Source organism: Chelon labrosus (genome assembly GCF_963514085.1).
Source record: "Chelon labrosus genome assembly, chromosome: 2".
Lineage (NCBI taxonomy): Eukaryota > Metazoa > Chordata > Actinopteri > Mugiliformes > Mugilidae > Chelon > Chelon labrosus.
Window position 1 is genome coordinate 11507586 of NC_140338.1, and position 27405 is coordinate 11534990.

A 27405-nucleotide genomic window follows, 5' to 3' on the forward strand; every position below is an offset into this window, starting at 1 on the left:
TGAGCCCAAGTCGGCCAAATTGGATAATTCCGATTGTTTGGAACTGGAGTTGGACTGAGTCAACTCAAACTGAATCAAGCCGGAGCGAGTCGATGTGATTAAATTTGCTTTTGGATGTTGCAGGCGTCGGCTTGATGTGCGAGTCACTGATTTTATATGTGGACTGACAAAATATCGACGTCGATGCTGGAAATAGTTTTATGAAGTTTCTAGCTGTATGACCAATCTAAGCCTGGAGCAATTAAGGTATATGCATGGATTAGTATTAGATTACACAGGAAAAAAAGAAATCCCGGCATATCCGATCTCTCAAAACAAACTGCACATACAAACTTGCAAAACAAAGGTGACAAGCAAAAAAAATGGACTGGACTTGATAATTCCAATTGTTTGAAACTGGAGTTGGACTGAGTCAGCTCAAACTGAATCAAGCCGGAGCGAGTCGATTCATTTTGTCTGCTTTGCTATTGGATGTTGCAGGCAGCACCTCGGTGTGTGAGGCACTGATTGTAATTGTGGACTGACAATATATAGACGTCGATGCTGGAAATAGTTTCTAGCTGTGTGACCAATCTAAACTTGAAGCAATTAAAGGGGAACAAATTTTTTTTCAACCTGGACCTTATCTCTGGCAAAAAATACGATCGTTTACTCACCCATATAACCTTTGTGTAATTTGTATTCCTTTGGGAGGTAATTAGATCAACATGTATCCATGTAGTGGGAGTGACTGGGGCACCGAAACACAGCCTCTAAATAACACATTATATGCCACAAAACTCGTTCATTTCACCAATATTTTGTTATTGTACGCTAGTGCTATTCCCCGTTGAGTCCGGAGTTAGCTGTTATCATCATCCAATAGATTCGCGGCAGATAATGCGTTATTTAGAGGCTGTGTTTCGGTGCCCCAGTCACTCCCACTATATGGATATACGCTGATCTAATTATCTCCCGAAGGAATACAGATTACACAAAAGTTATATGGGTGAGTAAACGATCGTATTTTATGCCAGAAATAAGGTCCAGGTTGTAAAAAACAGTAGTTCCCCTTTAAGATATACGCATGGATTAGTATTAGATTACACACAAATAAAAGAAATGCAGGCACGTCCCAACTCTCAAAACAGACTTTACAGATACAAACTTAACAAAATAAAGGTGACAAGCAAAAATCTATTTCATCAGTATTAAGATGTATTGAGATGATCTGAATTAAATTGACATGAACGGATATTTGAACTGAACTGAATTGGACTGAGCCCAAGTCGGCCAAATTGGATGATTCCAATTGTTTGAAACTGGAGTTGGACTGAGTCAGCTCAAACTGAATCAAGCCGGAGCGAGTCGATTAATTTTGCCTGCTTTGCTATTGGATGTTGCAGGCGGCAGCTTGGTGTTTTTGAGACAGTGATTTTATTTGTGGACTGACAAAACATCGTTTTAAAAGATGCTGGAAGTAGTTTTATGAAGTTTTATGAATAGTTTCTAGCTGTATGACAAAAATAAAGCTCAGAGCAATTAAGGTATGTGAAAACTGAAAAAAAAAAGGAATGCAGTCACGTCCCGGCTCTCGAAACAAGCTGCGGATGCAAACTTGCAAAACAAAGGTGACAAGCAAGAACTCGATCCCATCAATATGAAATGATTATTATTAAGTATGCACTGTCTCCTTTTGAAATCAGTGCCGTGTAACTCGTCCAATAAAAAAAGCATCTCTTTCCAATCCTCCATCCCTAATGTCTGTCTGCCACCCCATCCCCCCCCATACGCACACAACCACATCCTCCTCCGTCTGTCTTCCTCCTGATTGATCTCTCTGTTCTCCCTAAGTGGTTTCATCTCTTTTCATCACTCTCCATCTGGATCCATCTTTTCAAAACGTGTTTTTAATGGTTCCAAACTTCTTTTTTCCATAACACTTAATAGTTTCTTTAAATTTTACAAATGGCTCTTAACAACCCTCTCCATTTTCCTCTCCGCCTTTTCTTCTTTTTTTAGACCGTGGTTAAAGTCGGCTCTTCATTTCCTTTTTTTTTTTCTCCTCCTGATTGGATAAAATTAAGCATGCTACCAAGGAACAAGCCTCAAGTGTGAATATCTGCACTGTGCAATATGGTTTATGCATTTTTGCTACCGGCGAATCTGAGCACATTTCTCGACGGATATCTGCTTATTAGATCTTGCGTGAGTGCAGAAAAGACTGGCCCTGGTAGCGCTGTAGTCCGAAGCCAATGTTTTCGCTCCAGGCTAAGTGTAGCCATCTGTTTAAGGATTGTTGGTGGAAGACGGATAAATCGGAAGATCGAGATGGAGATAGCGGAAGAGAAAGGAGAACAGAGGAAGAGGCAGAGAATGGGCAGAAGAGGAGAAAAGAAAATCCTGGTCAGTACCCAGGGCTTAGGAGAGAGAGGGAGGAGGACGGTGGCGGATGAGTGGCTGGAGATTTGGGTAGGCAGGTGAAGAGAAATGAAGTAGCTGGAAGAACAGGCAATGGTTCAGTGAGTGGTAGGGGGAGATGTGAAGCTACGGAATGAGAATGCGTTCATAGCTATCGCCTAGGGATGGAATACGGATGGGGGATAGTGAAGGAGGAGATGAAATGAAAAGGATAGAAATGAGGTATTTGGGTCTAGGGTTAGAAGAAGACCAGAGAGGAGAGGAGGGGAAGGAACTTCAGTGAGAGTAAAGCCAGCTCAGACTCTTCAGGCTATTTTGGTGTGTGTATGGGTGTGTGTGTGTGTGAGAGAGAGAGCGAGAGAGAGAGAGAGACAAAGAAATAAGAGCTTTCTACCTGCCCTATTGAAGGAGTTACATAAATCTGAGTGGGCAGGCCTCTGCCTGCAGCGATGCTCCATATTATACCACTGACCCCAACCTCTCCCAATGTATGTGTGCATGCATATACGAGTGTATGCGTGCGTGTCTTTGATCCTTGTTTAGTCCCACTTGCCTGTTCATGTCCGAAATAGATGGATAGATGAAGATGCCCACACAAACACACTCACGTATACACAGACACACAGACGGACAGATGCACCTGAGCTACTCGGCATCTTCAAAACCAAGCCATTACATTAGTTTGTGATACACACTCACATGCTCGGGCCGTGTGCTCATATCAGTTTTAACTTGCTCCCATGGACATTAAAAATTAATAACTAACATGATTTTCTTTTCCCCCCCAAACACAGACTCTCCCAAACCAAACAAACCGACCTTTGATGAATCCAACTAAAACTTCAAATCAATGGCTTGCTCCTAATACAGCGCAGTAATTGCACAGCATTACCATAAAGCTGGCTCTTAATGGGTCAACACTGCACAGGTACAAATCAGACATACATAATTTAAGAGGCTCTCCTCTCCCGTTTCAGAAATACGGCGATATTGTGAAGATGGAAACTATAACAGCACTCGAGGCAAAAGGGAATACAAAACAACTTCCTTTCATTGAACGTTACTTAGATTGACATATGCACAAACTTGAATGCAAGCGCCTTTAAAAAAAAAAAATTGTAATCAAAGTCATGCAAATCCATCTGCCAATTAGGGCCCCAAACAGGTTTCCATGGGGATGAAATAGCAACCCCTAATTGGCTGGATAAAAGAATGCTCACATCTGAGCCGACAACCTGAGACGGTTTGGAAAACATACACATCCCTGCGTGCATGCATGCATGCGTACGCACATGCACAGGTGTACACAAAGTAAGTGGGGATCACAGGCAATTTATGCACGGTTAGGCGAGTCACACACAGTATCACCGGTAAGATGAGAAGCGAGGATAGAGTGTGTTGACACAGATATGGTGCATTGTCAGGTGCAGACACACGCGCACAAACGCTCGTTGACCGGCCAGTCCCTTTTAAGAGCGTGAATAAAGCTTTTGGTCGTGGTGTCGTGTTAACATGAAAGCTTTCACGGCTGTTAAAAAGAGCAGGCTTTGATTAGAATTTGATGCGCGAGAGTGTTTCTTAATGCCAGCCTTTGCTGACAACGGCCCTTTTAAATCCAGCAGAGCCGTTGCAGGGAGCCTTCCGTCAAAAATATGTTGAATCAACGATTTCACCTCTGCGTGCTCTCCATTGGTTGCCACCGCCACCCCTCCCCCTCCTCCCCGTTTATTTTTCTTTTCTTGTCTTGAATTTTCTAAAAGGCAGAAGTCAAGCGTGCTTGGCTACATTTCAAGTACGCCTCAATCACAATGCAGCTGCACCATTGTACTTTCAACACGGATCAAACATCCAATTCAAAATTATTGACTAAACTACTAATTGAATATCTAAAAAAAATAAAAAACCTGATGTTATATTCATGAGACCATTGAGTCGCTCCTGCAGGAAAATGCGTGACTTTTACAAAGCAGTGTGTTACTCTCACATGGCGTGATCATTATGAATGGTTTAATAATTCATTCCCAACTCCCATATGTGGATTTATGTAGAATGTGAGTCTGAAATCGGGACTGTGATAAAACTAATTTACACACAGCACGTCATGACTGGTGCAGACGGTAGCTGGTGTGCTCGCATCTATAAAGTGCTTGACTCAAGGCCTAAGCTCAGCATATATAATTAAGTTATATAAACACTGTATACATTAGAGGCCTTGTTAGAAGCCTTGTTGCTGACATGCAGTATATGTATGTATAGATAGATATATGAGGATAAGGCAATGCAGGAAATTCCTTTTCAGTAAGTTAAAATGTATTCCTTTTCCATTGATACGTATAAAAAAATAATTGGGTTGTTTTCCCAAAACTTAAAACTTTGGACATATGTAGCTGTCTGCACATGAGCAGAAGTCTGCAACAGTTTCAACATTTTGTTAATCATTTACAATGACAACGGACAAAGTTTTGGACTGTTTGTTGAATACAACAAGACATGTCTGTGATGCTATTGGACTATTAGAACTAAACTGTTAGTCTACTGTGAAAAACAATCTACAGAAAAAGCAATAATGGTGATATTTCTGTGTCCCCGTGTCCCTCGTGTCCCCAAATGAACCACTATAAGTCTATGCGTTCGGCATGAACATTAATGTGCTAGTCAGAGGGAATATACTTTGACACTTTATTAGTAATTAGTGCAGTATACGGCTATAGTATTAGCGTGCAACAAACATATTTTTCCAGCTGCAGCCTAACTATTTTACTGAAGTAGCTGTGAACCAATTTGCATTTTTTAAGACATTTCTTTAATGCCACGGGTTGCATAATAATCAGGCTGAATCCTGAGCAGAGGATCAGCCCTGTGAAACTCTGCTCAAGATGACTCCACTGAAGTCATTTCTTAACCCTAATGCTGAACCATAATTTTCAAAGGGGATTGCAAAATGGAGCCAGCGCACAAAAAAAATACGCTTGAAGTGCGGTTGCGAGGTTATCGATGATGGGAACGGCTCGGATTCTCCCCCGCTTTCTCATTAACTCTCCTCCTTCCTACTCCTTCCGCTCAGTGGCCCAACTTTGCACTCGGTCCCTGGTGTATCACGCACACGGTCGCACGCACACACATACGTACGCTTGCATGCAAGGAGTCTGTTTGCATACCAAAAGCATACTTCATAGCTCAGAGAAAATGAAAGCCCTATTAATTATACAGTCCACGTTGGAGCATGCACGCACGCACACACAAACACAGAAAAACGAGAGAGAGAGGGTGAGATAGAGTCAGGGAGCAGTTATTTTATGTTTTTTCCTCTGCGTCAAAGGAGACAGAGTGTGAGAATGATTGAGTCTCTCTGCGTCAGGGAGAGAGGGAATGAGAAATGGCGCAGAGGGAGAGAAAGAGTGCACTGTTTCACCTCTTTAATGTGTGTGTCTGCTCTTCGTGTGTGTGTGTGTGTGTGCGTTTGGGTGTACACGTATCTGCGTGCGTGTCGTCTACCCAGTATAACGCCCCCTCTGTGTCCCCGAGCCACTCTCTGTCACTCACACACACTGAGACTATTGTCAAGACATTGGGCGATGCGCCCCAAGACATTTCTGTGGCACTGTGTCTGTCACGGGGGTGATAGGGCTGGGATGGGGTTCACACACACACACACACACACACTGGAATGTTTCTATAATTTTAGAGGACATAACATTGTCTCATGCTCATTGTCTTGGACAGTTACCCTAACAATAAGCTTACCCTTACCCCTTTATAAAGCACTCATTGAAATACTTACTAAATTTCAACCCTAGAGTGTTATTGTAGGGCGTACGATATTTTTTTTTATATTTGTGAAAATTTTTGAAAATTTTTCATTTTCGTGTAGAAAATCAAGGTCAATGAATTGGCCATATATGGTTCCTTGCCCTTAAGTGGTAAACAAATGTAAATATGTATTTTAGACCATTAGAACATAAGTGCAGATTGAGACACTTGTCAACATACACATTATCACATTAGACAACATTAGGACACTTCTTCATGGTGCGTAATAAAGCAGTTAAGCTAAGCGTTGGTGCAGAGGTGGACCTTGCAGACCACATTTGAGCCTCATTTGACCTTTTGAACGTTGCCTTGATCTTCGCTGACTAGCTGCGCTAAAACCACACACTTTTAAACCTCACTGAGAGGCACTCGGATGCAATTTAACACGTGTGCTGAAGTTGCCAAATGTGGTTCCTCGCCCTATAAATTGTTAAATCAAAGTCTTCCCTCAAAAATTTAACAAGTTGCAATTTGGGGACTGTGTGCGACTGTATTAACAGAGTCGTGTCCCCACAACGTGAGTAATACATGTACACACACACACACACACGCACACACACACACACTCAAACTTATCCAATACTCAAAAATGCTGTCTTATCATTTTTAGGTCATATTTATATCTTGGTAGGTGAGTTAATGCGCTGCCCTCCTGGAGTGCAGAGTGTGTGTGTGCTTGTGCATGTGTGCGCGTGTGTGCGCATGTGTGGCAGGGTTCAAGTGCACTTTATAGCTCGCACCGCGCGCCCCCCCCCGCGATTGTGTATTTGTGGCAGCCGCACGCGTTTGTTTGTATCTGACAGCACATTAGGCAAAGCTATCTTTAACCTTGTAAAATGAGTGACACTGATTCTAAACTGACAGGATGGATTTCAGTTTGCCACGGCGCTCTGTCGTGTCAGCCTCTGTCAGCTCAGCCCGTCCGCCCATTTCGCACAAAAGACAGGAGCGCCACAAAGGAGACAGCGTGTGTGAGAGAGAGAGAGATAGGGAGAGGGCGAAAAACAAGAAGAAAATGAGAAAGATACAGAGAGAAGGCGAGGGCCAGATTTGATAAACAGTATAGTTTGAGAAGTGGGGGAGAGAGAGGAGGGGGTTTTTGGCGGAGAGAGGGGAAAGAATGGGACGCAGAGAGAGGAGAAAGTGTAGAGGATGCTGAGGAGAAACTGGGATAGTGAGTGAGGTGGTGGAGGTGGTGGTGGAGGTGGGGGTAGAGACCTTGCTCTTGTATCCGGATGTCTCTGAGGTCCTTTATTGACTCTGTCTATTGTTCACAGCAGCACTCCTAATCACTCTCAACAGGGAGGTTGTGTTGGGGTGTGTGCGTGTGTGCGTGTGCTCTTGTTTTCCAGCCTTGTGTGTAAAATACGTATCTTTAGCTTCATCCTCACTTTCATAAACTGCCCCCCACAGAGAAGCCATTGTTCACTCTTCATCTGGTCAACCTTAATGGACAATGGCAGTGGGTGGGAAAAGCCTGTTCCTAACACGCATACTATTAGTCTAATGGTTCAAACACACACACACGGAGAATGGGCAGTAAATGCCATCTCAATAGCAGGCATACATATGTATGGTCTCGCTTGCTCACGCATGCACACAGTAGGCCGCTTGTACTCCACCATCCTGTTTGCATCTTTCTTAACAATGACCGCTGTCATGGATATTATAAGAGATGACTGTTTTAAGGACTGGCAGTGGAAAGAGATGAACATCACCGTCACGCACAAACACACACACACGCACGTACACAAAGGGGGCTAATCTGAATCACGGGCATTTGTCCTGTAAGCCTCGCTTTACATCTCAACTCTATGAGCTTTTGTTTCTGTTTTGTCTCTGCCCCTATAGACGGCCACGGCTGCACAAAAGGATAAACATTTCAAAGGCTCGACGCTGTGAATAGAGTCAGTGATTTTCAGTGTGTATCTGCAGGGTGGAGAGCCCAGATGGAGACAGGGAGAAGGGAGGAAGCACAATGCCAGAGTGGACAGCTTGATGGTAACAAAGCTGTGGTGGATGGCGATGCAGCAGATCCACATGCAGCGAAACGGACTCTGTGCCTGTCACTGCACAAACAAACACACGCCGCACCTGACAGACGCACACACACACACTCACTCTTACAGTAACTAGTTAGGGCTGCTATGATGCTGATCAACGGCCGTGGCATTTAGCTTTATAGTCGCCCACATGAGACAAAAGAGATTTATGCCCGAGACGCTTGGGCAAATTGCATACATGCATTTTACGGTGCATAAACTGCTCATCGAGGCAGGCGTGCCAGCAGGCAGCAAGGCTGGTAGTTCCAGAGATGGCCACAGGGGGGCTGGCAGCAGACTGCAGCAGTCTGAGGAGGAGTATAGAGGGAAAGAGAGAGAGAGAGGGAAAGGGTCCGCATAGTGCCGATCAGATGACCTCGCTGCTGCAGTTAATGTTCTCTGGTGCTCAGACACAAGGCTAAGGCTCTCTCTCATTCCGCGGGGCTGCTGTACTACAAGCTATTGTGTTGGTAGTGGTAGTGTTGTTAGATGTGTGTGTGTGTGTGTGTGTGTGTGTGTGGGAAGAGACAGATTAGGGGAGCGGAAGAGGAGAAAGTGTTCTTGTGAGGGGAAAGAGGGAGCATGACACCAAGAAGGTGCATGTTACTAAAGCAAAGCAGCAGTGCTCCATTTCTGTAATCCCGTCTTCCTTTCCGCCTCACTCTTTTACCTCTTTTGTCTTCTTCTGCATCTTTTCTCTTTGTCCCGCTCGCTTGTCCTCCTCGCCTCAGCCCCCCTCCCCTCCGCTTTATTTTGCCCCCCCACCCCTCAATTTCTACTGCCGCACTTGCCCCCCTTTTCCTCTACCTCATGCCCCCTTTCCCTCCCTCTTTCTCTCTCCCCGTCTCTCCCTCTCTTCTTTCTCTCTCTGCAGTGCAGCACAGTGATTATCATTCCTCTCACAGAGTCAGGCCTGATAGTCAGATACTGCTGAGCACCCTTCTACATCACCTGCTTCTAGAGGGAGCAGTGGAGAGGCGAGAGGCAGAGGGAAGGGAGAAAGGGGAATGCGGAGAAGACCGGCGGACTGCGGAATAAAAAGAGTGAAAAGGAGGAAAGAGGAGAGGAAAGCAGGGGGGATATATAGCAGGAGGGGGGGAAAGAGAGAGGGAGAAGCGGGAGGGTGCAGAAGGGAGGACTGCTCTTACTGCAGAGGTGGTCCCACCGCAACAACATACACGCTGCATAGTTATGTGCACATGTGAAAGTGCACACCTGCAAGTGTGAGCATAAGCACGCAGGTGTGCCTAATGTGTGCGTTTACGATATCTGCATGGAAGATGTGCGTGTGTTCAACGTCTGTGAGTCAGGCAGCTGAAGAAATGCCGTTCATATTGCTTCATCCCTCTCTGAGCTGAGTTTCAACCTGCTTCAAACCATTTTCTGCATTCTGCAAATACCACAACAAGTCCACGGTCCCCCCCACCCACCCCAAACAGCATTCTCCATCTCTTCATTTCTACTTCCAAGAGTTTGTGGTCATGCGGAGGTTTTTTTTTTTGTCTTTTTGTCTTTTTTTAATACGTTACCCTGCTGACTAACACACTTTTGGTCCTTTCTTCGATTTTTTTCCTCTCGTTCCGTCATTGATTAGTCGTTCTATTCATCACCCGTCCAGCTCTCTCTCTCTTTCTCACTCCCACTCGGCTTCTCACCACATGTCTCTACCTGTCTGACTGACCCTGCGCCGACACTGCCGCGTGAGCAGGACGTCTCCTCTTTTTTCGTCGTAGCCTCAGGAAGCTGCATTCCAACACTGCAACACATCCCCCGATTACAGCACCGAGGGCCTGAGTACACTTTTAGGTCAGTTCTATATTTAAATAGCCGGTGTAAATATATCATCGTCAAATGAATTGTTAACCCGTCTGTCCTGTTCGCGCGGCAAACCGCGAGAGGCGTTCTGTCAGCATATTCCGCTCTTCCTTCCCTTCGCTGCCTTTGATGCGTAACTTCATTTGACAGCAAAGGGGTTCAAAAGACTTTGTAGTAACCTCTCAGAAATGTTATTAGCACATGTAACAGCGGAGAGAATTTGACCAGCTGACGCAATCGCTTAGTAGAGATTTTTGGATTTTGTTTTATTAAACTTATTGCCATGGTGACGTGTCGTATGAAGCGAGACATCAGGAGTGGGTCTAAAGGGCAATTAAAATCGTAGAAAACAATCATAAAGAAAGGCAAGGTAAGGTGAACTTCCAATTATGAGTGGTGGAGTCACGTAGTGAGAATCTGTTGTGAAATTGTTGGGGAAAAAAAAACAAATGTCAAGCTACATGTCAAAATGACAGCATTCCTGCTTTAAGAGTCGTATTATTTTCCCATAATAACTGAATTTCATACTCTCACAGCCGTTGAGTTGCTCATTGCTGCCTTTCATTCCTGACTTCAGGATACAGCAAAAGGCTTCTAAATATTTTCTAGTAACCTCTCAGAGATTTATATCAGCACATGGAATAGCAGAGAGGATTCGACCAGCTGACTCAGTCGCTTAGTTGAGTTGAGTTGTTTTATTGAACTTATTGGGAGAATAAGTTTTGCAACCAAATGCTAAACATTGCAAATTTCACACTTTAATGTGCTTAAAGCTTAAAACCTGTGTGAAGCGAGACATCAGGAATGGGTCAGAGAGTCTAAAGGGCAATTAAAATGGTGGAAAACAATCGTAAAGAAAGGCAAGGTAAAGTGGACTTTCAATTATAAGTGGTAGAGTCACTTCGGTAGTGAGAATCAATTGTAAAAGTTGGCCACTACACACAAAAAAACTACTACTTGGCAAAATGAGAGCATTCCTGCTTGAAAACCATCTCTACGAACAATTTTCCAATAATAACTCAATTCTAATTGTCACTGTTTTTCAAGGAGAGGTAGGACTCAAATGCTGGACAATAGGCGAGGGGGCAGGAGTAGGCAAAAACTGAATTTAATTAAACAAAAAGGAAACAAGACCAACACAGCAATTATTGCAAAAACAAAAATCAAAACTTTCAGAAAGACAAAAAACGTAACATTACAAGACTAGAGATCAAGAACACTGGAAACACAGAGAAACGGTAAAAAACAGTATGACGCGACAGAGGACAAAAGGGAAAAGCAGGACTATATATACACACAAGGGCAGAGGAGACACAGGTGAAAACAAGTTACAAAGGTGGGAAATCACAGGATAGAAAGGTGACGAGAAACAGGTGAAACTAATCAAGACGAGGAAGACAATCACAAAGGCGGGAAGGGACACAAGACAGGAAACCGAGAACTTAACAAAATAAAACAGGAAACTGGAAAACCTGAAACATGAACGAAACTCAAAACATGAACACAGGAATCAAAAAAACAGAACCATGACACTAATACTCTCACTGCCATTGACTTCACTTATTCCCCTCTTCTCTTCGTTGTTGCCTTTGATTCCCAACTTCAGGATAAAGCTCACTCAGTCCCCCAGCCGAAGTTTGGCTTAAAGTCAGTGGCATGATGATAAAACTCAAAAGAAAACCAGCGGCAATAGCGCTGGAACAGAAGTGTCGAAAAAGTCAAGTGAGCTTTTTACAGATGGGACAAAAATAAACGATGCAAGGCATGTGAGTTTTTCCACCACCAAATTTCACACTTTTAGGTGCTTGTTGGAAAATCTTAGAAAACTCAGACAAAGCAAGACACCTGGAGAGAGTAAGAGGGTCTGACGTGCAATTAAATATATTTATAAAACCATACTAAAAAGAAAGGAAAAGCAAACTTTAAATTAAGTAGAGATGCCAGTGTAATTTTGAACGCATTGTGATTTGCCAGTACAAGTTCACTCTTTCTCCTCATCGCTGGCTTTTACGCGAAACTTAAGTTGACCTCAAAATGTTTCTAAATATCTTCTAGTAACCTCTTAGAGATTTTATTTGCCAATGTCATGGCAAAGAAACTTGACTCAATCTCTTCGTCAAAGTTTATTTATGTTTTATTTATACTGTTAATCTCATTAGCGTGGTGCTAAAACTCAGGAGAAAAGCGACAGAGAACAGTGTTAAAACAGAATGCTAAAAAATTCAAATCAACTTTTTGCAGATGAGCTATAAAAAAACTACCAACACGGTTCATGTGGGTTTTTTTTTTTTTTTTTTAACCACTGAATTTCACACATGAGGTGCTTGTTGAGAAATCCTTGAAAACTCATATGATGCAAGACGTCTGGAGTTGGCACGAGACTCTTAACGCGCACCAAACCAAAGAGAGGCGAGGAGGCGCAAACTTTAAACGAAATGCGGTACAGACATGTAGCGGCAGCCCGCAGTGGAAAAAACACGCTCATGCGGCGGTTTAATCATGCAAAGTGACGGCATGGCTGCTTTGAAACAACAAGAGCGTGTGTATTATTTTCCAACAAGATGAGATAAGATACGACGAGATAAGATAATCCTTTATTTATCCCACAGTGGGGAAGGAATGCGCTACCCACCAGGACGATACGGTGTTTCTCCAACAGCAAGCCGTGCATTACACCACACATTAAGTACATCGAAATATGCTCACTGCCATTGACTTCACTCAATCACCCCAACACTCGCTCCGCTCCCATAGTATGAGCACATTCACATCTGCCAGCTGCGTTAGTGCAAACATGATTTTTAAACGGCGAAGGCAAAACAAGAGAGCGGAAGCAAAGGTCATTTTGACTGATCAGCATTCCAGTTATGGAGTCTGGTCTATTCCTATGTGGTGTCAACAGAGGCATATTAGTTTTCATTGTGTGCTGTTGGAGCACAGTCCAATATCACCTTACTTATTTTGCACGGTTATGGCTGATGTGCACAAGACTGACATTTTATCGGCTCGGTTATTTTTGGGTGGTAAATGAGCCATGAGGAACAGGATGAGGTGATATAATTTGATGATACATAGTGACTGTTATATTGATCTGGCATCATATATCAGATGTCTGCTTGTCCGGAGCTGTTGAAGGCTGCTTGAAAATGTCCTGTAAACGCTTATTTTCTTGTAGAAAAAATTAAAAAAAATAATTCAGTTACTACACAAATTACATTTAATTGCTCGGGTCATGGGAATCATTCAATAGGTCACACTGCTAGAAGGTTAGCGCTGCTAAGCTTCTTAAGGAATTCCATAAATCTGGCCTTTAATTGAGACTCGCAGTCTCCCATGAGGGTCACGCAATCCAATTCCAGGCGTATAAAATAATCATATTGAAAAAATATTTACACTCGGCGTCGAATATAATGTGTTCTCGGGTGTGACTCATCAGTCAGGGACAACTGGCAGGAAAATTGCAAAGCCACGGGGAAAATTTCAGATGTCTGGAGGGAGCGATTACAAACAAATGTCAGGTGTCTGCCTGATTGACGTTTTGCCTCAACAAAATTGTCTGACTTCTGTCTGTTTCGACACAAAAACATAACCCTCACTTTGAAGGAAAAATAAAAAATCATTTTCACTTCCAATTGCTTATTTTCTGAGCGCGGTTACCGATGCAGCCAAGTCCGACTCAAGTCCAGCTATGACTGATGAAGGGGAAAAAATGAAAACCTCCCAATATTTTCTCCGTCTAAGGTTATTAAATGAATAACAAAGTCGGTTACTTTTTTTTTTTTATTTCATTAAGGATGAACAGAGGACAACAGAATGGAGCAAGGCAAGAATAAACACATCTTTTATTAAATTAAATCTGTTTAGCCCAAATGTAATTATTGAATTTCCACTCTGAATTAATTTGATAACATTCACTCTGATTAAACATGAATCCAGGAGGAAACAAAACTATCAAGCAATCTCAGTGGATAAGGATTTAAAAACAAAATTTGGCGTCAACCGAGGTTAAGCCATACCTCCCGATACAGTCAACGCAGGATTGTTATATGTTAATTTTGTCCGTGTTTAGTATGCTGAGTGGCAGCTGTAACGTATATGTTGTGGTATATCCGAGATGGGGGTAGAGTAGGTTGATGCACTTGGTCGGGTATGGATTATTGATGACATCCTGACTCTGGTTGCACGCAACGTGACTAAGGTTAGAGCTTGGAGGAGCAAATTTGTATGTGAGTCCATCCTCCAGTCTGATCTTGTTTAAACCACCATACACTGCCTGGCCAAAAAAAAAAGTCGCCACCTGGATTTAACTAAGCAAATAGGTATGAGCCTCCTATTGGATAATTACTGCATGGGTGATTAATTGTCAGCTGTCAACAAGCTATTTAACACCAACTGATGCAATGAGTAGCTTCTCATTTTTTAAACAACCATGTTGAAAGACACATCCTGTGGTTGTGGAAAAGATGTTAGTCTGTTTGAGAATGGTCAAATCATTGGCATGCATCAAGCAGAGAAAACATCTAAGAAGATTGTAGAAACTACTAGAATTGGGTTACGAACTGTCCAACGCATTTTTAAAAACTGGAAGGATAGTGGGGAACCATCGTCTTAGAGGAAAAAACGTGGTTGGAAAAAAATCCTGATCAATTAAAAGTTTGGTGAAATCAAATTGAAGACAAACAACAGTAGAACTCAGGGCTATGTTTAATAGTGAAAGTAAGAACTTTTCCACACGTACAATGAGAAGGGAACTCAAGGGATTGGGACTGAACAGCTGTGTAGCCTTAAGAAAACCACTAATCAGTGAGACTAACTGGGAAAAAAGGCTTCAATTTGCTAGGGAGCATAAAGATTGGACTCTGGAGGAATGGAAGAAGGTCATGTGGTCTGATGAGTCCACATTTACCCTGTTCCAAAGTGAAGGGCGCAACAGGGTAAGAAGTGAAGTAGGTGAAGAAGGCAGATGAAGTGATGCACCCATCATGCCTAGTGTCTACTGTATAAACCTGTGGGGGCAGTGCTATGATCTGGGGTTGCTGCAGTTGGTCAGGTCTAGGTTCAGCAACATTATGTGTCCAAAAAATGAGGTCAGCTGACTACCTGAATATATAGGTTATTCCATCAATGGATTTTTTTGTTCCCTGATGGCACGGGCATATTCCAAGATGACAATAACAGGATTGTGAAAGAATGGTTCAGGGAGCATGAGACATCATTTTCACATATGGATTGGCCACCACAGAGTCCAGACCTTAACCCCATTGAGAATCTTTGGGATGTGTTGGAGAAGGCTTTGCGCAGTGGTCAGACTCTCCCATCATCAATACAAGATCTTGGTGAAAAATGAATGCAACACTGGATGGAAATAAATCTTGTGACATTGCAGAAGCTTATCGAAACAATGCCACAGTGAATGTGTGCTGTAATCAAAGCTAAAGGCGGTCCAACGAAACGAGTGTGTGACTCTTTTATTTTTGGTGACGACTTTTCTTTTGGCCTGGCAGCGTAGTTTCTCTTTATGACAGAGGAACTGAATGTACAAGTAACTAAAAATCATGCTCCCTCGCCATACCTATGATGTCAAACATAAATGCGAGCGAGCGGAGAGTCAACGGGAAATGTGGCTTCGGTCCTACAACCATATTTGTAGTTTTGGTTTATGCATAAGCCGCATCCTGTCAATTCATTATGCAGACCAGAGTGTAGCGGGGCATAGACAAACACAAACAGACACTCACGCCCAAGTGTGCTCGCACACGCGCCAGCAGTCAGATGTGCAGATCTGCACACACACGTGTTGAATATGCAGACACATGTAACGAGAAGAGAGGGAGACTGTTAATTAACTAGAGCTCGTTAATTCTCTTTGAACCGACAGCGAGGAGGTTTACACACTAATTACCTTGATGACTGAGCCAACCTGTGCACGCACCTACACACACACGCTTGTCCTCGCACTGCAAACACATACACACACGTGTACTCTCGCAGGCTGACATCGCACATCTCGCAGGCTTTTGAGAGTCTCGCGCTCATACACTGCCATAAAACACAAACATAAAGGTGTGAAGTCTCACTCGCACGCGTGAGCATATGCACACACACGGCGCACCGCAACACGCTCCTGCCCTGAAATGAAAGCTATATTGGGAACGCTTTCTTTATTAATTTATTTGTCTTGCATCCGAGCTGCAAGATGGTTCCGTTTATTCTTAGTTCAGACCCATCACGCTTTTTGTTTGATTCCCGTTGATCTTCTAGGAATAACTTCACAACAGCTCCCATACAATATCAACACGCTCGTATGCTTTGACCTATGTTGTTGCGATTACATGCGCGCACGTGCAAAAACACAATCACGTCCTCGCGTGCTCTCGCCGTGGCATTCGGAGGAATGAAGCTCCCATGTCAGTATTGAACATTAATGGCCCGTGTCAGATTAGGCTTTTTTTATTTCTTTTTTTTTATGTCCTCCGTCAAACTCAATTAATATTCCATCAGGCGTGAATTCACAGGCCACGCTGGACCTCCGCCAGTTTCATCCATATGGGGCGCGAGCGTGTGCGATCATATTTATAAATGTGTGTCGACGTTTAGTGGATGTTTGGGATATTTAGCAATCAGCCTTTATTGCCGTGGCTCAGCCAGACAATGCACGTGCACACACACACACAAACACGTATTGTGAGTCAGGTTGGAAGACATCAAGGAGTGCTTGCAGAGAGATTTCTCTTTATAAAGAGAAAGCTTGTAAAGCAGAGGGCAGATAATAGGAGATATATTTCACGTATAAGCAAAGTAGACAGAGATGTAAAAAGCTTTTGAAGACGTTTACAGGAAATATTTTAGTTGCTGAGTAGTAAATGTATGTATGAGAAAGTTAAAAAGACAGATTTTTTTTTGGAGGAGGGGGGGTTAAAGACTGAGTTAGAGAAGATGGAAGATGTGAGAAAAGGAGGGAAAAGCGGGTTTAGGGAGTGTAGAGGAGTTATGGGTCAATAAAGCCTGCTGTGGGGAAGTGGAGAGGGACTCATAACGAGGTCAAGGACACATCATCGATCGCCATATCATAAAGCTGACTGGCAAGGAGAAGAAGGGATGAAGGAGGAGGAGGAGGAGGAGGAGGAGGAAGTGAGCGGGAGGACCTGAGAAAAGAGGGAGAGCTACAGCTGTGAAAAGCAGAGCTGACTGCAGGATCGGCCCGGAGGAAAGAAGGGTTGAGGGAGAGAAATAGAAAATAAAATTATCAGGGTGAAGGAATTAAAGGGGGCAGCTCCGGCCAGAAAGAGGTTTAGAAGGAAATTGAATTAGATGGAATCATGGCTGAACAGATGAATTCTGTAATAGAGCACACACAGAGAACACGCAGCACCCGGCCGCCAATAGTAGTAACTCAGTGTTTGTCAATCAACGCCCGCCCTGTGGCGCAGCCTGGATCTTTACATTCATACAATAATCCCAGCACCTGTTTCGCAATACATCCACGCACGACACAGGCTAAAGAATCCAATTTTGCAAAGCGTGTAACCTATCTGTTAAAAGGTTTTAAAGATGGGTGGACTCTCTTCTTACCCTGGTGGACTTGACTTGTTGTGGCCAGATGGTTTGTCACACAGGCCAGTTTGAGGGACTTGTCTTTGGAGCATTTTGGATAGGGAAAGCGCTTTCAAAGAATTTCTTTGCACGTGACCGGCCGAACCATCTGTCTGTGTTGTAGGCTAACATGAACCAATCACATCAATCGACCATATGACATGGTAGGAGTGTGCCAAAGAGGAAGCACACGGAGGAGCACTGAAAGCAAGTAAGCAGTCAGTCTACCTAGCTATGTACGCACGTAGGGTGTGCTCACGACTAACACCGTTGCCACCATCTAAAGAGCAATCTGTGCATAAAAGACATTATTAGGAGTAACTGTTGTCAAACATAAGACATGTCCATAACTGCCAGTAGTTGGACAGGAGACTGATTGGTCCGTGTCTCACCGGATCAGCCTCAAGTGCATACTTTGAAGCCTGGCAAGATAGACTTGTCGTGTGATCTTGTGATCTCGCAAACCTCTTGAGTATCCACCTTCCTTGCAAGGTAAGGCCGGTCTGTCAAACACTTTGGTCTAAAGTGAAATAGCTGAACCACTGGATGGATTCGTTTTTTACAGTCCTAATAGTAGGTCTCAGAGGATGAGACCTACTGATCCCCTGACTTTCTCCTGACAATTCTGGCTACCTGATGGATTGCCATGGAGTTTGGTACGTAGGATGAGTTGTAATGTCTTTGGTTATGTAAGTGCCATCTACATTTTAATCAATCTAATATTCTAAGTCATGACTGTATTTAGTCAATTCTAGTGACGCGTTGACTTTAGCTGTGCTTTATGCTTGGTTCTGATTTAGCAAAGCTTAGACTGGCTTTGTAGCTAATGTTGGTCGTTAGTGGTCTTTGCGCTTTCAGTGCCTGTAAAGCCCTCTTGTATATTTCCCACCCCAAAAAAAACAAAAAAAACTGAACCTGGTGCCTCTTCTTGCCAACCACCGGTGTCTATTCGAAAGGACAAAATACCGTTAATGCTGCTGCTGCTCCATCTGTTTCCACCAAACACTCCCGGTATGCCGCATGCACGGTACAACTGGTTGCTAGGAACCAAAGTTATGGATGGCGTTTCCTTATACTAGTAGACGTTTGATGAGCTCTGTTTTTGCGTCATATGTCAATCAACTGTATCAGTCGTTCCAATCGGTTGTTGCCTCAATCTCAAAGTTTAGATTCAACTTGGAACCAGTTCGCTTTGCGCCGTCGAACGCTTTTTTTTTCCCCTTTTGTCGGTGCGGCTCTCTGACTTTCATTATCATTTCATGATCTCCCGTCTCCACACCGCTGTTAGTCTCTTCCTGTGTCTATGCCCCTTTAGTTGTTCTTGTCGAACATCATTAGCCAGTGTTGGGAAAGTATTTCCAGAATTCTCAGAGACTCTTCTAACCTCCTTGAGGAAAAAAAAAATAATCGATACGTTGCACAAAAGAATGATTTCAGCTTGTGTATTTCCTAATTCATATTGCTAAAAGTGACTTGATGTGTTTTTTGTTGGTTTTTTTTTTTTGATTTTTTTTTTTGCAAGAACACTAAAAAACTGATTTTTTTTTTTTTTATTAAACTTCTATTCGCATTTTACAACTTGTGTCAGCCATGCAATTACACGGGTTCAAAATCTTTTTCTGTTGTGCAAAATGTGGAGTACCTTTTTTTCTCTCAAACGGTTCAAAGAAAGTCTTTGAGGAAATACCTTCAGAACAGGGTGTTCAGGGGGCCAAGTGTTGTTAAGTGACCTTCCGGCTTTTTCAAAGACATCTTGAAAATTGTACGCTTAGCTCTGTGACAGAAATGTCACGGTAAAACCTGAGCACGAAGCGGGGCTCAAACTTCTCATCTAATCTAAATCTTTCTTTGTTTTCCTGTTTCATTATGCGACCCGAAGGCCACGGAAGAATCGTGCTGTTGAGGCCACTTTCATGTGATCAGAAATAATTGCGATTTCATGTCATTATCATTGTAAAATAATTACTCTGTGATCACGAAAACACACGCCACGGTGCTGATCCCGGGGAAACGGTTTTGACAGGCTGTTAATTCAAGAAAGAAAGGATTTATTTGTGACATGTCGACATCTCTGATCTCGCAAAACAAACTCATTAAGGCGAGATCACACATCTGACTTTTTTCATGGCAAGAAAACAAAAATCTTTTTTTTTTTTTTTTTCATGCTCTGACACTTCCTCCTCAGCCTCTCGTACTATGTCGCCCACTTTTCCCTCTCTGTGCCATTGCCCCTTGTCTGGAGAGTGGAAAGGAGGTTGGGCCGCTCCATCTAAGCTAATGCTCTAAAAATACATTTCTGTCTGTGGAGGGTTAAGATGAAGCCACTGAGATCCCATGAACTGCTGGTTTTCCATTAGTCTCTAATATCTCTTCTTCTTCCTCTGCCCTGCCATCCCCGCTTTCCCTCATCCTCCTTTCTCTCGAGCGTTGTTGAGAAGTGGCAGAAGAAACAAGCGCTCCCTTAATTTCCCCCTTTCTGCTTAATTAATTTTGCTCTGTTCCTCTCTCCTCTTGTCTTAAGCGTTCAGCAGGCGAACTGTTCAAATGTTTCTTTTCTCTGGAAGAAAGAGAAGAATTGGTACAGTTCTTTTTTTTCTTTCTTTATCCCAGCCGTCCATCAGTTTCCATCCAGATTATCCCGAGGTGACAGTCTGAGCCGAAGTTTTTCCGCCCTAATCTGCTTCTTCGCCCCGTTCCCTCGCTTCCTCTCCATACGGCGCATGTGTCAAAGCACATCTAGATTGAAAGGGCTGTAATTTTGTGTGCCGTTAAATGAGCATGTGAGGAGATAGGAGGGTCGTTGTATAGAAAATGGGCTTCCTGGTGCAGAGCGATCCCTCCAGGCCAGATTGAGTCATTTAACTCTCTCTGATATTCTCTCAGCGTGGACTTATTAGAGTCTTTTTTTTTTTTTTTATCCCCCCCCGCTCCGCGAAGTGAAAAGTGCTCCGCTAACTAGACCGGGGTGAATTGTGTGTCATAATCACAGCAGGTGGGATGTTCGGTTTGTCTGAATGACGTAATTCATTACTGAGGACTTCCACGTGGCTGTGGAGGGTTCACTGGTTTGTGCTGATGGTGATTGGTGCTGCAGACTTTTAAAAAAAACCTCATGGATGCTATGTTAGCTTACACAAGTAGAAGACGTTCTTCTTTCTTCATTTAGCCACTTCATTCATGCTCAAGGAACATAAACATAATAATAATTGGGCAAAGGTAAACAGAAAAACAGCTACAGCAATATTTCAAGAAAGGACTAACGAATGCGATGGTCCGTGGCTCTCATCTCAAAGCCCAAAGCACTTCTGAAGATGTTCATCTTTAAAAACCAATGGATTGATGCATATTTTGGTAACTAAGTGTGCATACAGATTTCCGTGTTACATACACAGCCGGGGCGGCTTGACTGGAATAAAAGACAGTGCTTTTGTTATAAAGGAACGTGCAACGGTGTCCTTCTTTGAAGAGTGGAGCTGTTAGGCTTTGTTCTCCGTTTGGAACAATGTATCACAGGACTTATCGTTTAACAACCTTCACTTATTTCAATAGAGCACTAAGTGTTTTTGAGAGTGGACTCTGTGTCAGCCAGCTGCTGCTATTAGGCACCACTCCAGATGAAAAGTGAGTGTCTTCGGGCCAGGCCGGCGCTTTTGTAAACATCCTCCTTGTCCAGCAGCATTAATCTGAACCGGGATTAAACGCCATCTGAAAACTTTGAAAGACCACCGTGATTGGTTGATGGCTATTACCCTGCATTGTAGCGGCTAAGCCCATAATCAAGGCGAACACGATCAGATTATCCCAATTGCAGACCCCTGCCCAACAACCTAATCCCTCAGATTTAGAGTCTCAGATTAGGAGTCCTGGATGATTAATCCCATATTGTGTGTGTATTCTGCCTGCAGGGGACCCTTCGCCGGGTGACCTTCTCCGTGGTGAGCCAGCCCCAGGACGGCGGTTGCTATGACAGCGGCATGGAGGACTCGGAGACGCCGAGCAGCAAGAGTTCGTCGGGGCCACGTCTGGGTGCCCTGCCGCTTCCGGAGGAAGGCTACGAGCGGACCACACCCGAGGGCAGCGTGGGCGAAGAGGAGCATGTGGAGAACGGTACGCAGAGCCACACACCAATCACACAGTAAATCATGAAGTTGCATGAAGAGGCTGATTCATTATGTGTCGTCTCTCTCAAGGCTTTGAGGACCGTTTACTGTGAATGGCTTAGGCATGTTTCACATTTTCAAAACCCACTTTCACACACAAACACGCACACACAGAAAAACACTTTCATTAGAGCCTGGACTAGGCCTGTCAAGGTCTCTGGAGGCTTTTCTGTCCTCACATGATGGGAATGTGTTTTATACAAATAAAGAAGTCCTCACTGTGTGTGTGTGTGTATACATGTACCCCACATCCAGCATGTTCATGTGTGAGGCTCCTGTGTATTATGAGTTTTTTAAAATTTTTTATTTCTGAAAAAAAAGCTAATGTGTGGCAGCATTTTGTGCCAGAGCCTCATCTGCGGCCTTGCCCTAAGCCTCCGCTTCAACGACAAAATTGTGTTTTTACCTTTTTCAAACTGAGTCTTTGTCAAGGATGTCATGAGGCAACAAAAAAAAAATAAAAAATTTATTTTAATATTTCCGTTCCTCTTTCCTGCAAAACGGTCATACTGGAACATCAGCGGCAGGCAGCACACCAAGGTCACAGCAACCTTGGCGACTGAGTACTTCTGGAGCTCTCGCCGCGCTCGCCGGTTAAATGCCGCCTTTTCACCGACGTGTGAAATCTTGCGGATTTTTGTGGCGTTTAATAAGTTTTTGTCACGGTCAGATGGAGAGAGGAATTGAACATAGGATTCATTGTGTTGCTTATAATTATACTGCATAATGATGTGCTTGTTTGGTTTCACATGAGTTGTGCTGCCGTCGCTGTGTTCACAGTCGAGAAAAATTAGTTTTCAGGACACAATGGAAATATTGTTGTGTTAAATTCAAGTAAACCCGAATTAAGAATATCAAACAGAAAACGAGTGCGTTGCTTTCATCAGCTCATTAGTAGCCTGTTTCATCATGAGTATATGTAACATGACGACTGCGGTGTTTATATATGTGGCAGGAAAGTCCCATTTATCTCATCTGTCATCATCATAATAACTGTCTCCATATAACTCGCTGTCAGGTATTGATTCATGAATGATTGGTTTACATAGATAATAGCAATAACCTTTGACCCCACAGGACATCAGCGTTCAGTCTCTGGTGGCCTCACTAACCTTTTGAACCAGCACTCGAGGGATTTAAAAAATATTTAACTTCATCCTTTCCTCGCAGAAATTGAGATCCGTCATTCAAAGATCTGATCTTTGGCATCGACAGTTGTTCGGTCTGACTTCACCTTTCGCCCTTTTACGTAACGCTGAGCACTGCTGGGTTTTTATTTAAAACGTTCTTCAGAAGTCAGCAGTTTTCACTTTGCACCTGCAGCACTTTTCTTACCGTTCTCATTTCCTTTGCTTTCCGTCCCCTACTTTATAACCTTTGTCCTTTTTTTTTTTTTTAAACCTATTTTTAACTCATCACTTCTACGGTATTTTTTTATTTCCTCCTCTCCTCATGGGGCGTCTCGGCGGCCCTGTTGATATCTGCGGTGACTCATCCCTCCTTTGTCTTTGTCTGTTTGTGTTTTCTGCTTATAACTATCATGTGAGGGCTTGGGTGTCACTAAAAATGTCTCTTGTTTTTACCCCTTTCCGTTTCCAGACGCCAGGCAGCTGCCGGATGTTGCTCTGACAGGAAAATGTACGAGGGAGTGTGATGAGTTTGGCCACTCCGACACTTGCTGGATGCCCGTCCGCGCCTCGCCACGGCAGCGCCAGCGCCACGGCAGCGACCCCCCTCGGCTGTCGACCTTCGCCCCGGGAGACGACAACAACAACCTCCGCGGCAACGACCACGAGAGTGACAGCGAGAGCGCCGGCAGCGCGGGGAGCTCGGAGCCCGGGGTGGTCGGCGGCGGAGAAGGTCAGAGATTAGCCTTAGCCAACGGGGATCCTCTCGGCACCCTGGGCAGAGGAGACCGCAACAGGAACATGGGCGACCACAACCGGAACCTTCTGAACCGCAAGATGACGTCGGCGTCCTATGACACGTTCAGCAGCGCGGGCTTCGGGAGGCGCCAGCCGGAGGATCAAGGGGGAGAAGGCCAGAACCCACCTGAGGTCATACCGCTGACGCGGACAGGAGGGGACCACAAGACCACATCCTGCCTCACGCTGTCACGCCGCGAGGTCTACCTGTGACGGCCTCGCAACGGAGCAGTCATCGCAGCGCCACTCCCTGTTTCTGAAAAAAAGGGCGGTGTTTAAAACTTTGAAGATGGGCAAACGTCAGGAAAATTGGAACTTTTGGATTCTGACTAATATTTATAGGCACCTAAACAAGTAAAGAATCAACTCTTCGGAGAACTCTGACCAGGAGAACTTTCTAAGACTTCTTTTTTAAACTACTACTGACAGTTACCGACAGGCAAAGAGCCTGTTATGAACAACGCCTTCTCTTCTTTTTACCTGAATCCAATGCATGCCTGACCCTTTGTCAGGGGGGGATCTGTGTGAAAAAGAGAGAGTTTAAGACGGTGTAAATACTGACGTTCTAAATACCTGGCTGCATCTTAAAGAAAAAGAAAAAAAAACTGAGGCTACAGATTTGGCCTCAACTGATGAAGCATCTGGTTAAGAAAAACCCGCTGAGACTTCATCCAGTCAAAACAGATAAATAAGAGGTTAACGGGTATTTGATTGGGTTATTTGGATGTAATTCAAACCCATCAAACTTTCTTACACCTAATCGCAGCGGAAGAGGCGGATACAAAACAATCAAAATCCCGTGAGAATTCATGGTCATAAAGTGCGACTGCTGTACAGTGACACAACAGTAGAAGAAGACGAAAAAAAGTCCTGATCTCAAAAGTCGGGTGTCGCTCTTTAAAAAACAGAAGCAGCAACGATTTTTTTTAAACAGTGACCCAATGTAACTATCCAGAATACAAGGTCCTCATAGAGTGTCAGTAGTGCCACAGTATTCCGGCGTGTGTGAAAATACCTGTTTCTTATTTTGCCTTCACGCCCGGTCTGTATGTATATATCGTGTGTGTGTATTTGATAAAAAAAAAAAAACAACACGGCAGCGTTATCTCTCTGAGGCGGCCGCCGTTTCAGAGTAGACTGAGGTCCTGACTCCATTACGCATCTACAGTATCCTGACAGTGTTCATGTATGATAAACCTTCTTTCGCACACACACACACACACATGCAAACACACATGCAAACACACACACACAAACACGCATGCAAGCACTTCTTACATACACAGACCTTCGCATGTGAACACAAACCCGTACGGTGCATTTACAGAATGTGAACATGCATAGGGCCACACAGTTTATGACATGACTCCGTGGCTGTGTAACATAAGTATATGATAACTCGCATTAACGTTCATACAGAAACAGAGAGCACACATAAGCACACACACACACACACACACACATATTAAAACATTAGTAATTAAGATGTACGCGATGCTCAGCTCATATGCACTACGTGTGTATGTGCTTTTTAATCATGATTTTTTAACATGTTGCCTCATCGAACTAGCTGTAGCATTTTGCCTGCTCCCCCCCTCCAGCCAGTATTTAAACATGAAATGTATTTAAATAATTACTCATCTCTCTGACTGACGTATGAGGTTACATTAAAGGGAATTTCAATGACATCTACTGTAGGAACTCATAGAAAAAATAAATAAAAATGTCTGTAATTTCTGTAAGAAAAAACAAAAGAAAGGAAAAAGACTCTGCATGAAAGAAAGATAACTAACTTTTTCTCTCTCTCTCTCTCTTTTTTAAACCACATGCTCTTCTTTTTTGTTTTTTGGGGATACCGCGCCTATTTGGATACATCAGTACTAAACGTGTGTGCGCTTACGGCGGGGGGGGGGATGGAGATAATGATGGCAGCGAGGGAGTTAGCTTCAGCGGATGTTTATCGTGGAGCGAGTTTCGGGGTAACCTTGGGCCTCGCCCTCACTCGGCTGGCACACGGCGTGCCGGAGGCTGTAACAAAAAAAAGTGCAGTCGGGAGCGCGGAGTTCTTCCGCGACCCGGTTCACCGCGCAGCGCTGACCTGAACACGCCCATACTGCTGTGCTGAACTGGGCCGATAACAGACTCCTTCGCGTTCGTCCTTCCCATCAGCTACTGCTGCTGCTGCACGACTTCCTGCACACTCTGCTGCATCGGGCTGAAGGGTGGTTGTGGATCGAGGCCAACGCATCTTAATTCCCATCATCAGTGTGTGGCTCAGTGGTGTGATAGGGATAATAGGGTTAGGTTGTCCCTGTGGTCTTAATGAGTTTCCTTTCTCCTCTCTTTCCCTCCCTTGATCTGTACTGATCTCATTAACGTCTGGATAGGCGAATGTAACACTGGAATTTGCCAGTAAGTGTGTCTCTTAATTCTTCTGGTTGTTTTGGATCACGCGAGGTGGTAGAAACGTCCTTTTTTGAGAAGTTAAAAAGCAAGAACAAACGTGCAACAGTATCATACCTACTCAGCACTGTTTCTGCTCGAATAAGGTGGTAATCAGGATGAAAAAATGTTCTATGCGCGTGATTACACTTTGTATACCTGTATATACTTTCCACTTAACCGTGTGAACGTCAGCTTTGAGCCCACTGTTGTCCCTAAGCCTTCATTATCCCCAGGTCCCCCAACGTGGCTGTTTTACGGAGCTCTGTTATTGATGGACTGTGCTGAGGATGTGACAAGATTCGAAGCCTTCAAACGTTCAGAGTTCCTCTCTTTATGGACACCTTATGTTGACAAATGCGATTGGTGAAAACAGTCCCAAAAAAATAACAATCCTGCACTGTACATATATATACTTGGAGACGAAAGGACGTATGCTCATTCTCTGGTAGAAAGAGCTGAGATAAATGTGTCTCAGTACCTGGAAGGCCATGAAGAAGCCATGGAGGAACCAGCTTGCGTGTTTTGGAAAGAGACTCTCGACACGGCCCTGCCTCCAAATTGGCAGATATCTCTTCAAGCTGCTGTTTTATGGCAGTTCCACGATGGCACCTTTCAAACCCTCAAATCTGGATTTAAGGGGAACTTTCTGTACAAGAATCTCTGTGGGTGTGTCTTTTTTGTTTTCTTCTTTTTTTATACTGCACGTTTAAACCTGAATCTATTGCGAAACATGGGGGAGAGGGGGGGAGGGACGGACAGAGAAGAGCGCCATGTCTGATATTTGCTGTCAGCCGCTAATCAAGACTTTTCTAAAATCAGACAACCTGTCACCCGCCTCCCCTTGTTGCTGTTACTCTAGCCATGTACAGATAAAACTACACTGTAGAACAGACGACGGGAAACCATAACAGACTATGGCATGCTTAAGGTTCAAATCTGCACTTGATAGACAAAAAAATGAGGAAAAAAATGTGTTTTTTTGTGTTCTTTTTTTTCTTTGTTTTCTTTTTCCTAAGGGACTGACTCTGTTTTTTGTTTTTTTATTTTTATTTTTTTTGCTGCTCCCGTCCTGTAATTACATAATGAACTAATTGCATTTGCTATGACGAGGAAGACGAGGAGCTGTCAGCGAACGGTTTGGTATGAAGATGAATCATGTAAAAGTTTGACTTTGACATTAAAAACTTCAAACACTCTTATTGTGCTTGTTAACTC

At 43.7% G+C, this 27405-nt stretch overlaps 1 protein-coding gene across 1 annotated transcript in view; it reads left to right on the forward strand.

The window, feature by feature from the left end:
- pcdh7a (protocadherin 7a) overlaps positions 1–27405 on the forward strand; it is a 45597-nt gene extending 18192 nt beyond the window's left edge. The window contains exons 5-6 of the mRNA XM_084566654.1: positions 21566–21767; positions 23420–27405. Coding sequence (XP_084422780.1) covers positions 21566–21767; positions 23420–23958 — 741 coding nt within the window. The 3' untranslated portion in view covers positions 23959–27405. The remainder of the gene's footprint in view (positions 1–21565; positions 21768–23419) is intronic.